Below are 12,940 nucleotides of genomic sequence, written 5' to 3'. Positions count from 1 at the left end.
GTGCGCGTCATCCTCTCAACTCACCCTGCTCTCCAGACGATCAGTGTTCAGTCTCAGCTCGTTACGCTCTTTTTCCACCTTCTCCAGCTTGGACTTCTGAGTCTGAATCTCGTCCTTAATCAGAAGACATGAAATATGAGGTAGTACAAAAAAATATCCCAGAATAAAAAATGGCATGATGTAACATGCAGGCAATTGCATTTTGCAAGTGGATTAGAATCAGCTCACATCTTTGCTCTTCATCTGGTCCTCAGTGAGCTGAACCCGAACGAGTGGTTGCACTGTGGTGAAGACTTTCCACCATGGCCAGTCCTTCACATTACAGTTTTTCTTGATGTTCTTCTGGATGCAGCGAATTGCTAAATCCTGAATCTGTTGACATTATGTACAAACAGAAATGTAAGTGTTTTTACTTTATTTAAATTGTGTATTAAACACAACCATTGCTACACACACGTTTTGTGTGTGTGACCGCTTTTACTTTCTTCTTTATACGAAAAGGAACCATGTTTGGTAACTCATACACCTCACTTATAAAGTCTGAGAAGCATGTGATTTCTCTTAGTCAATTGGCAAAAAAAAGATAACAATGAAAGTGATATAGTGGTACAATGTGTATGATTCATCCAATGTGTAATTCAAACAGTACTCATAAAATGTTATTGTTCCACAGAATCGAGTGCCCTAACAAAGAACCCCACGCATTGGTGACTCAGTCTGTGACAGAATGACGAATGGTTATTTTAGAGTTGGGACATTATAGACAGATTCCGGCTTTAATCAACTTTTAATGATGTATGTGGTGATGTTCTTTGTACATACATGTAGAATGCATGCATACATAGAACAAATGTGAACATGTCTCCTTCCTTCCTCCTATGAAGCATTACACTCCCTGCACTCTCCATTCACTGTTCACATGATAGAATGTTCAAATGCACTGCGTAACAGACTGTTAAGTAAATCGGTTTTCAGATGGTCGGTGCTTATGAAAGTAAAAGATCCCATCATGAGGCCAAAGAAAGTTAAACTGACTCTCGCCAGATCCTTGTAGTTCGCTGAGCTCTACACAAGGATCTGGGACTTCGCAATAGGCGATGTATTTCAGAAGGCGGGGCCTTGTAAAAAAAATCATTGTATGTGATTGGATAAACCACTTTTCCGTTGTCTTGAATGGCGTGCTACTTCAACCACTCACATCGAAATCAACCCGTGACGCTGATAAAAGCGAGGCTGGGAAATCCAAAACAGAACAGCCAACATATTGGATACTGACAGAGCGAAAAGTTAATAAATGCCTTCAAAACCGTTCTCTGTTCATCTTTTAAAGAATTAATATTCGATAGATTCGACAAAACAGTTGCAATAGGGGCGGTATAGCTCGGTTGGTAGAGCGGCCGTGCCAGCAACTTGAGGGTTGCAGGTTCGATCCCCGCATCCGCCATCCTAGTTACTGCCGTTGTGTCCTTGGGCAAGACACTTAACCCACCTGCTCCCAGTGCCACTCACACTGGTTTAAATGTAACTTAGATATTGGGTTTCACTATGTAAAGCGCTTTGAGTCACTAGAGAAAAGCGCTATATAAATATAATTCACTTCACTTCACAATAGCAGAATCTGTCAGCACACGACTCCTCGCTGCGGACCGCCATTGTTGTTTGAATCAAACAGTCGTTTCGGCGCTACGTCACATCAATGAAATCCCGCCCGACGGTCCTGATTGGTTCATTATTTTTTGCTATCTTGAAGGAGTTTGCAATGCCCTCGAGCCCAGATCCTTTTGTGGAGCTCAGCAAACTACAAGGATCTGGCGAGAGTCAGGTTAAAAGAAAGTGGCAAGTGCCAGGACATTGATAAAGAAGGTGATTAACTTGATTGCATTCAAGGAGTAACTCAACGCAAAGTAAGGAGGTAGTCTCTGTTACATTTGGATTGTAATGTAAAAGTGCCTATTTAACACGATTTGCAGGGGGAATGGTTTAAGGGAGATACAGTATAGAAAATAAATCGGGCCAGTGTGTGTAATAAGTGCACCTGCTTAGTTTACGATGAAGTTCAAGTGAGTAAGTAAAGTACACAGATCTAACCATCAACTCTATAGTTAAAGGGTCCCACTAATGCTGACAACCTTGGCTCTTATTTTATAGTTATGGACCTAAAAATGAAATCTCCAGGTAAAATTCCCCCCAAACACAGTAGTGATTTTAGGCTTGGTTTCTAACAAATTTCAGCCTATTTTGGAATGACCACTTTAAGCTCCAAAATGTGAGACTGCATCAGCCTGCTGACATCACCTACAGAATGAAGTTTTGGTAGCATCTTCATCCTGAATAACGATATTTTCACACATAATTTGAAGGAATTACCAAATATGTCTGCCAGATGCATTGTTGCAGGTTGTAGGAGCAATACAAACAAAGAGGTCAGCCTGCATACATGTACAAATGATAGGAATTTAAGGGAAGTATGGACCTCTCCAGTCAAATTGACTCATGCAAAATGGGACAGCCCATGAAAAAAGAGTGAATTTGCAGAGATTAGTTAAAAAATTCTGACTTCAAAAGAAGAAGGATTTTGGTCCAAGTTTAGATGAAAACATTTTTCAAAGACTCATGTCAAATGTGATCCCGAAAATCAGGATCACCCTCCAGGGGAGAAAGACTTGAGTCAGAACCTGCTGAAAAACAGAGAAATAAGAGCAGATCCTTCGCTCAAAAAACGTGAGAAATAGAAGGTAAGGCGCTAGCTTGACTTGAGTCCAAAGAAAGCATTGGACAAGCGATGAGTGGTCTGAAACATCCACGCCATTTTCAACACTGCCTCCTCTCCCCTGTCCCTCCCTTCCGCTGCACGTAAAGAAGATTACCAAGCAGTTAAGAGATTTTTTTTTGTTCCTAATCATTGTTGCGACCTGGCCATTACAGTCAGAGAGTTTTGTGATTTCAAATAACAAGGCTGTTGATAGTGTGTGTAAGGAGGGTGCCTGCAAATGAGGACAATTCAGCCAGTTGTTGTTTTGACTTTGTTATTAAATAGAAATTTGATCCATCACTCCCTTGCTAAATTTGTTTGATATACAGGACTGTATAGCGTTTTATATTGTGTTCAAAGTGTACAAACCTTTACTAAAATGTTGACTTTTGTCAAGGCCATTATTCATATTGACATTGTTTCTTATGGATGAATTTGCATTAATATACAAACTCTTCTATTTACGGACTCTGTTCAAGAACCAATTTAGTTCGTAAATCTAGGTTCCACTGTACTTTAAGATAAGTAAATTTATAGAAAAGCATTGGCAAATTTATATGAACTCGGACTGATCAAAACCTAATGGTGTACTGCTATTATGTTAATTGATGATCAGTTAAAAAAAAGAAGTGATAAGACCAACAAAAATAATCATATACACTTGATCTTTGACAACAACCTGCTTAATCTTCTTGTGTGCAATTGTAAAAATTATAAAGTCCAAGATAATATTCTGCCTGCTGTAACACAAAGCACAATTTAAAGGGATCATATTACCATGTTTGTATACATTTAAAACGTTTCTTTGTGGTCCTACATAACATCTGATAGTGGTTTTTTGGTCAACAATTTGCATAGATTATGTTTTACAGACCATCTTCAAACCGCTTTCTGACCGTCTCTTGAGAATGCCGTTTTGTAGGCATTCCTGCCACTTTGACAGCATCTTCTCCGCGTCATTAAAGTTTTAGTTTTTTTTGCTTGCATTTGGAGTCTATTGACAGATATAACTTTGAACTATATGTTACTTTGTATTAGAAATGGCAACAGCAAAGGATGCATGTGCATGTACAAGCCAGTCTGCCCTACAACATGAGGATAGCGAAAAAGAATGACCTTATTGACTACAACGCGGACTACAATGGTGGACTCGCGCAAAGCACTTTGGGTAAATTTAAGCTATGTATGGATAATTCGCTGACGTCACCGGTGTGAAAAACATCACAGGACAAAGCAAATTTAAAACAGCTCGTTTAGTGGAAGTATGAAGGAAGGCAAGATTGTTTCATAAATATCTCCTCAATGCCTCCACTGTTTGATTTAGTACCAATAGGTAAGAAAAGTTGGTTTTGCATAATAGAGACCCTTTAAAAGACAAGTTTGGTTGGGAATTTTACCAGGAAAACAAAAAATTCAAAAATTCTATGTAAATTTAGCAGCATACACAAAAACAAATTGCCGTAGTCAGAGTACTTAGCATGCATTGTATACAAAAACAGATATTTAAAAAGTTGAATGAACCCTTGGTAATTTGTTGCCTCAATCACCTCCTGCTACCTTACTGCAGGTAACCGCTACATGAAAAACATTGCATGAATCACTGTGTTTTATTGCTAGCAGCTATCCAAGGGCTTGCCAGCCTCCTACTGAGAATTTCAGCCAAGTGTGTTCCAAGGCTGGAAGCTAATTTCTGATTAATTAAATCAAACACGTTGGCAGCTCATTCTAAGTATTACACGATTTCCATGCTGCTTATGCATGAGGCTCTTGAGCAGCGGCAGATTACGGGAAAACCCAATTAGAGCAACACAATTCTCAGCATCAGGTACATAGCACCCTGAAGGTACTCCCTATGACCAATTAGGATTCGTCACACTGAGGGAACCTCACATGGAGGAAAATGCATTTCCAATTCCTGACAGAGGATTTGAATAAGCCTCACTTGTCAGAGCTGGTCTGAAATGATTTGAAAACAAACAAATAATTGTAATACATGAGCACCGTGTATAAACATTTTAGCATCCGTATTACATTAAGACAATGTGACAGCCGCGAAGGCAAATTACACCGTCAAGACAAATGCATTAGAGCTAAAGACGTGTTTAAGGTCTGTGTGCATACAGCCATGTTTGTATGCGAGTGAAACTCCTTATAGCTTTTACTGCTGACACCTTAATCCCATTAGGGAGATAATCATATTCATAATTTTAAAGGATTATCTCCATACACTAATGTTGGACAAGAGGGCCTGACTAACTCGCTTTATAGTTCATCCCAAAGTAGTTTCATGTGTATGAGGTCACGACTCTCAGGTTCTTTCACACCAAATAGTCCCACTGCGTCGTTATAGACACTGTATTGTAAATATTGTTGCATTGTAAATATTTATTTTGGACATGTTAAAAAAAAAAAAAGAAGAAAAAGAAAAACAAAACAAAACAAAAAAAACAACAATGCTTAATAAACAAAAATAATAAAATAAAAAACAACAGTGATGTTTCAAACATGTTTACAGTTTTATGTTTACATTTTCACATTCTAACATTTGGTAAGGATAGGGACCTTTCCAAAACTTAACTGAATAGAATTGTCTTGATGAGATGAATACATAATAACGGTAAACAAAGGGGCCTAGCCAACTTGTGAGTGATTTATTAATTGATTAGGTTGTATATTTCGAGACTTGTCTATGGTGCATACCTCAGCTTTTTGGATGGCATTCAAAATCAAAGCAAATGATAACCTCTTTTAACCCCCATTTACTTGAGGTGGCACGTACCACCTCAAGAATCGTATAGGCCATCCAGGAGCCACCCCACTCCGAGGTGGAACGATTTAAAGCATACGAATGTAGTAGGACAGCGGCCGGTGCGCACATATCCTGCAGGTGGTGGTCGCGTGCTGAATCTGGTGATGTGACGTCACGAGATGTGTCGACTAATGGAGGGGGCATTTCTGCAAAGCGCGTACCAAGGCTTGGGAGAAGCCGTAAATGATGCCCGTAAACGCTTTGGGACGTGATTCCGATATTGCAAAGAGATTTGACACAATATAAACCGCTGAAACTCCCAAATTAAAATGTGGGCTTCTGAGAGTTGCATTGTGTTTGCAATCTGGATAGAGAGTAAAAATAATTTTATTTAAATGCCAATAGAATAAAAGATATTAAGTGCATGATATTACGTTTGACAGCAAACTTAATCCAAGCTGTCTACTGCACCGTGAGCAGTATGACTAACACAAAATTGAAACAAAACAATATATATATATATGCTAAATTTGAAGTGTCATCATGGCAATTCTCTGGTAGTGTAATGTTCTACACGCTTGTCTTTTGTGCCACATAATGTGGGTTCGATTATTATTATTATTTAACGTTAGCAATTGTCTTGCAGGAAGATTCACTCCATACTCCGTAAGCTACTTTAACAGCTGCCCCTAGGGTAAACTGACAGTTTTATGAGTGTCACCAGTGCAGAACTCGATGCTCCCCCTGTGCCACCCCTAAAAAAAAGGTCTGGACACGCCACTGCTTCAGCTGCATATTGGGTCTCATTAAAATCAATCGGCAAAAGGACCGTAAATCTACACCCTTGCACTTTTCGGGTTATGAGTGAGGTCATAGGTCGACAGGTGAATCAGCACAGCATCTGCAGTAATGCTATTGATATAACAGACTGCCATGGTGATGAGAGCTGGGCGGGAGGGCAACACTCTCAATTTACTGGTCGATCTACACTCTTACTCTCACCTATGGTTACATGCTTTAAAAGAGGACTGCACTTTTTGTTGGAAATTTGCCCATCATCTACAATTCCTGTGTCTTTCCCTTTTCTATGCATTCTATGTACTGAAAAACTGATAGTAAAAGGCGGCTAACAATGTAGGTAGTGGTTTAACGATCTATTCCACCTATAAAAGCCTTCTAAAAACATCCAAAAAGCTCATCCAACGTTTTAGATCCATACTGTAAGTATATAATGTATGTATTGTTATAACAGGCACATTCATTATAACATGTAATATTTACAGTATTTTGGTCATTTTAAGCATTACTGTAACTTATTTCCTGGGTGCATTGATTTCACAGAACACATAGCAATGAACGCTACCTCCTTCTAACTTTGTGAGAGCCAGGGAGCATTATTATGTAGCACTATTGCTACACATTTCACTATATAAAACAGTGACTTACTATGTCAGGTCTCACTGGGATACCGACTGGTGGGATGTTGTATCTTTCGGCACAGGTGCTCTCCTTCTGCTGGTAAATTTAGAATGCTCCTCCATTCTCAGTAAAAAAAATGTTTTTCCTGATATTGTGATGGTCTTATGCTGCTTTCCACTTGTCAGGAGCCAAGTTGAGTAGTGTGTGGATTTTCAAATTTGACCAACTTCTTGGCTTGCAGCCACAGCCTTCCACTATACAGGTGAGATGCATGATTTAAAATCTAGCTTTAACTTTTCACAACTCAAAGGCAATACTGCAGCAGCTAAGCTCCTTCTTCTTGCACCCAACGTTATTAGCAGCTTGAGCTAGCGAGTAGCTGGCTACCCGCTACTGGTCAGAGATGTAGTGTGTGCAAGGCAATGTGCAAGAGGCGTTGTTCTTCTATGTTAGCTCCTACAATAACAGTGTTGCTATAGCTTCGTTAATATGCATACAGCATGAAAATATAGCGTTGTTGGCAGGTTTTTTTAGAGCGCTTTATAGGCGAAATTGATTAATCACAATTACCTGCATTGTTAGCTGCCTTTTACTACCAGTTTTTCACTATTTAGAATGCACAGAAAAGGAAGACATGCGTGGTCTTGTCTCACATAGGGATGGTGAATGATGGGCAACATTAAAAAAAAAAGTGTAATTTTCCCTTAAAAGACTGCTTTAGGTACAAATGTAAAGAACGCAATGTTAAAAGAGGATGTAAATGCTTGTACTTTATAGTTGGATGAATGTGTTTCCGCCGTAGTCTTTCTGTCTTATCCGGATCTCAATACAAATCCTACGTGAAGCAGGTTTAGTGTATGTTTGTCGGGTACCTGAAGGACAAAACTCAGAGCAGTCGGTGAAGTGCCGTGTTTGCCCTTGACGGTTGGACAAGAACAAAAACAAGATGTGATTTTGTCAGTTCATGTCACATGGGCTGGCACAGCTTTGCATGCTTAACATGCCAGAAAAAATCAATCAGCAGACCTTCTGTCACATCCTCATCCATCAAGCAGCCAGTTTTCCATAGGGACACTAACATCTACAACACCTGCCACCTGGATTGTTCAGACACTGGCATGGGCCACTGAGGCAATATCAATATTCCCTCGAGGGACAATAGGTTAACAGCAAGGGCACAAGAGAATGCGATTATATGATGATTATTCTGAGATTGATCAGTAGTACAGTCTTTAAATCATCTACACGGAGAGTAAGGGAGATGGGAATCACTCAAGAATCAACCGCAGACACGCATCTATCTAGTCCATTGCTGTCCTGTTGACTAATTGAATCAGCGCTAATGTATGCGGAATGAGAATGCCCTTTAGGTATTAATATAAAGCAGAGACTGCGTAACATATACCGTACTGCAGTTAAATTGTAATTAATGCAATATACTGTACAGTGGTTGGTTGCTTAAAAAAATAATATACAGCTTTTTTTTCCATGTCCTGTCTGGCCACTTAGGCAAATTATATTGTTGATGCAAATGCCCATACCTGCTGTACATATTTACTTTACAAAATAGTTACCCTATTTGATTTTGACATTATCAAATGGATATATTTAGTGTTTGGCACAGCCGGACCAGAGCATGGGGGGAAAGAAAGAAGAAGAAAAAAGAAGACATAGGGTAAAACTGCGGGGACAAGACAGAGAGAGACAAGAACAACTAAAACATATTAAAAAAAAACAACAACAATAGAACAACGTCAGCAAATACGATATATACAAATACAATACCAACAATTACAAAGAAGAACCAGTTGGTGAAGTAGAGGGTAATAACACAGAAATTACAATGAATTTATTACACTACAAATGGAACTATACAAATAAAAATAACAATATTGGTAGTGAGGGCGTCACGGTGGAAGAGGGGTTAGTGCATCTGCCTCACAATACGAAGGTCCTGAGTAGTCTTGGGTTCAATCCCGGGCTCGGGATCTTTCTGTGTGGAGTTTGCATGTTCTCCCCGTGACTGCGTGGGTTCCCTCCGGGTACTCCGGCTTCCTCCCACCTCTAAAGACATGCACCTGGGGATAGGTTGATTGGCAACACTAAATTGGCCCTAGTGTGTGAATGTGAGTGTGAAAGTTGTCTGTCTATCTGTGTTGGCCCTGCGATGAGGTAGCGACTTGTCCAGGGTGTACCCCGCCTTCCGCCCGATTGTAGCTGAGATAGGCTCCAGCGCCCCCCGCGACCCCAAAAGGGAATAAGCGGTAGAAAATGGATGGATGGAATATTGGTAGTGAATGATAATAATTACCTCTTTTATCAACATTAAATTAAATGCCAACAAAACATAAATGTAATGAAGGCAAATAAGATTGGCTGGGGTGGAGGGGAGCCAACTATATTATCATTTTAAATTGTGTATGGTAAAAATAGAAAAAATAAAAACATATATATATATATATATATATATCTATATATATATATATATATATACACACACACACACACATATATATATATATGTATATATATTTGGGCTGGGCGATATATCGAATATACTCGATATATCACGGGTTTCTCTCTGTGCGATATAGAAAATGACTATGTCGTGATATTCGAGTATACGTTCTCACGCAGTTGCTTTTAGCTGCGGGCATTACACTTCAGGCTCTTCTCACACTTTCTTGTGTCTCCTTCTCACAGAGTGGTAAAACAAGTGCACCTTCTTACATACGTCACATACTGTCGTGCGTGCAACGTCACACGCCCTCGCGGAGCAGAGAGGCAGCGGCATGGTAACGTTAGATAGATAGATATATATATATAAACATATATATATATATATATATATATATACATATACATATATATATATATATATATATATATATATATATATATATATATACATATACATATACATATATATATATATATATATATATATATATATATATATATATATATACATATCAGTGACGTGCAGTCAGGGGAGGCAGGTGAGGCGGGGCCTCACGTGCCATCATGGAAAGAAAAAAAATGTAAAAAGAAAAAAAAAAATTTTAAATGTTATATGTATCCAGTGATTATACTATAAAGTTATTTTCCATTTAACTTCACCAGTTTTAGATTATTTTTATTCAAAATCGCTGAATTTTCACATTTGCCGTTCAAATACTGAGAAGAGACAGTGCGGTGAACAGCAGCCAGTTGAGGCACGTCACTCATTTGTGCCTCACCATGGATTGCGGACTCGGCTAACTGCTGGCCTGCTGTGCAGTGAGACCGTATTGCTATATGAATTATATTATACATTTCCATAGTTTAGTTAGCTGAGGTATATAATGTACAGTGTATTTTGTCAACAACTGTATGTGTGTAACGTATTTCTTGTGCTGAGCGATCATAAAACGGCTGCAATAGACGCACTGGCTGAGGCTCGCAGTAATCCACCTCCTGCACCCCCGCCGTAGAATTTGCACCCCCTGACGGGAGTGTTGTATCAACTAAAGACCACACTTAAACTTTCCACGTCCAAGATTGAATCTATTTAAAAAAGTTATTTCATAAGAAGCCAAAAAGTGCAAAAACAATAATGTTCGTGTTGGAGGAGTTGTGAATGACTGCACGGCCACAACATTAGGTACACCTGCAGACTGCAGGTGAACCTTATTCACAACTCCTCCAACACGAACATTATTGTTTTTGCACTTTTTGGCTTCTTATTAAATAACTTTTGTAACCTATTTTTATGGGCTTTCCTCTTTGTGATGTTAAGTTCCTGTTATGCGCTGTTATACAGTATATGCCTTGAGCTCTTTTGAAGGCGCTAAGAGCGGAAGTGATGACACGTTGGAGTGGAGCGGAAGTTTTTGAAAGAAGGTAAATAAAGTGGTCCTCGTGTAAACTGGAGCCTCCGTGTTTGTTATTTTGTAGTTTCATACAGTATAGGCGACATTTATAAACCCTCGGTTACACTTTTTTAAATAGATTCAATCTTGCACGTGGAAAGTTGAAGTGAGGGCTTTAGTTGATATAACACTCCCGTCAGGGGGTTCATTAATCCAGCACAACAGCGGCGCATGGACTTTATTTATAAGTAAAGGTAAGACCATAATAACGTTTTTTTTTAATTAAATGTGCTTTTTTGTGTGCTACAGTTTGTATGTGTAAAGTTAAAGCTAAGTTAAAGTACCAATGATTGTCACACACACAAGGTGTGGTGAAATGTGTCCTCTGCATTTGACCCATCCCCTTGATCACTCCCTGGGACGTGAGGGGAGCAGTGGGCAGCAGCGGCGCCGCACCCGGGAATCATTTATGGTGATTTAACCCCCAATTCCAACCCTTGATGCTGAGTGCCAAGCAGGGAAGAATGCTGGTATGAGCTTTTAAACATAACCCGTTAACTGCTGCCAATCAAATGGTGAATAAGATACTCTTTAGGGTTCACATGTTTGTAAATCTGACTGTGATGAAGTCAGTGCCTCACCAGCCATGAACCTCACCGCACGTCACTGATATATATATATATATATATATATATATATATATATATATATATATATATATATATATATATATATACATACACACACACACACACACACACACACACACACACAGGTAAAAGCCAGTAAATTAGAATATTTTGAAAAACTTGATTTATTTCAGTAATTGCATTCAAAAGGTGTAACTTGTACATTATATTTATTCATTGCACACAGACTGATGCATTCAAATGTTTATTTCATTTAATTTTGATGATTTGAAGTGGCAACAAATGAAAATCCAAAATTCCGTGTGTCACAAAATTAGAATATTACTTAAGGCTAATACAAAAAAGGGATTTTTAGAAATGTTGGCCAACTGAAAAGTATGAAAATGAAAAATATGAGCATGTACAATACTCAATACTTGGTTGGAGCTCCTTTTGCCTCAATTACTGCGTTAATGCGGCGTGGCATGGAGTCGATGAGTTTCTGGCACTGCTCAGGTGTTATGAGAGCCCAGGTTGCTCTGATAGTGGCCTTCAACTCTTCTGCGTTTTTGGGTCTGGCATTCTGCATCTTCCTTTTCACAATACCCCACAGATTTTCTATGGGGCTAAGGTCAGGGGAGTTGGCGGGCCAATTTAGAACAGAAATACCATGGTCCGTAAACCAGGCGCCAAGTCCTGTTGGAACTTGAAATCTCCATCTCCATAGAGCAGGTCAGCAGCAGGAAGCATGAAGTGCTCTAAAACTTGCTGGTAGACGGCTGCGTTGACCCTGGATCTCAGGAAACAGAGTGGACCGACACCAGCAGATGACATGGCACCCCAAACCATCACAGATGGTGGAAACTTTACACTAGACTTCAGGCAACGTGGATCCTGTGCCTCTCCTGTCTTCCTCCAGACTCTGGGACCTCGATTTCCAAAGGAAATGCAAAATTTGCATGGTTGGGTGATGGTTTGGGGTGCCATGTCATCTGCTGGTGTCGGTCCACTCTGTTTCCTGAGATCCAGGGTCAACGCAGCTGTCTACCAGCAAGTTTTAGAGCACTTCATGCTTCCTGCTGCTGACCTGCTCTATGGAGATGGAGATTTCAAGTTCCAACAGGACTTGGCGCCTGCACACAGCGCAAAATCTACCCGTGCCTGGTTTACGGACCATGGTATTTCTGTTCTAAATTGGCCCGCCAACTCCCCTGACCTTAGCCCCATAGAAAATCTGTGGGGTATTGTGAAAAGGAAGATGCAGAATGCCAGACCCAAAAACGCAGAAGAGTTGAAGGCCACTATCAGAGCAACCTGGGCTCTCATAACACCTGAGCAGTGCCAGAAACTCATCGACTCCATGCCACGCCGCATTAACGCAGTAATTGAGGCAAAAGGAGCTCCAACCAAGTATTGAGTATTGTACATGCTCATATTTTTCATTTTCATACTTTTCAGTTGGCCAACATTTCTAAAAATCCCTTTTTTGTATTAGCCTTAAGTAATATTCTAATTTTGTGACACACGGAATTTTGGATTT

At 39.6% G+C, this 12,940-nt stretch overlaps 1 protein-coding gene across 8 annotated transcripts in view; it reads right to left on the bottom strand.

Moving 5' to 3' along the window:
• The window catches only part of LOC133607458 (unconventional myosin-XVIIIa-like), a 187,099-nt gene that overhangs the window by 57,727 nt on the left and 116,432 nt on the right, over nt 1-12,940 (bottom strand). For all 8 annotated transcript variants that reach the window (XM_061962093.1, XM_061962091.1, XM_061962088.1 and 5 more), the window contains 2 exons: nt 229-372; nt 25-114 (listed from right to left, as the gene is read on the bottom strand). In XM_061962093.1, coding sequence (XP_061818077.1) covers nt 25-114; nt 229-372 — 234 coding nt within the window. The remainder of the gene's footprint in view (nt 1-24; nt 115-228; nt 373-12,940) is intronic.

Source organism: Nerophis lumbriciformis, linkage group LG09 (assembly GCF_033978685.3).
Source record: "Nerophis lumbriciformis linkage group LG09, RoL_Nlum_v2.1, whole genome shotgun sequence".
Classification (NCBI taxonomy): Eukaryota; Metazoa; Chordata; class Actinopteri; order Syngnathiformes; family Syngnathidae; genus Nerophis; species Nerophis lumbriciformis.
The sequence above is the reverse complement of the archived record's forward strand: the minus strand, read 5'-3'. Positions and strand labels throughout refer to the sequence as shown.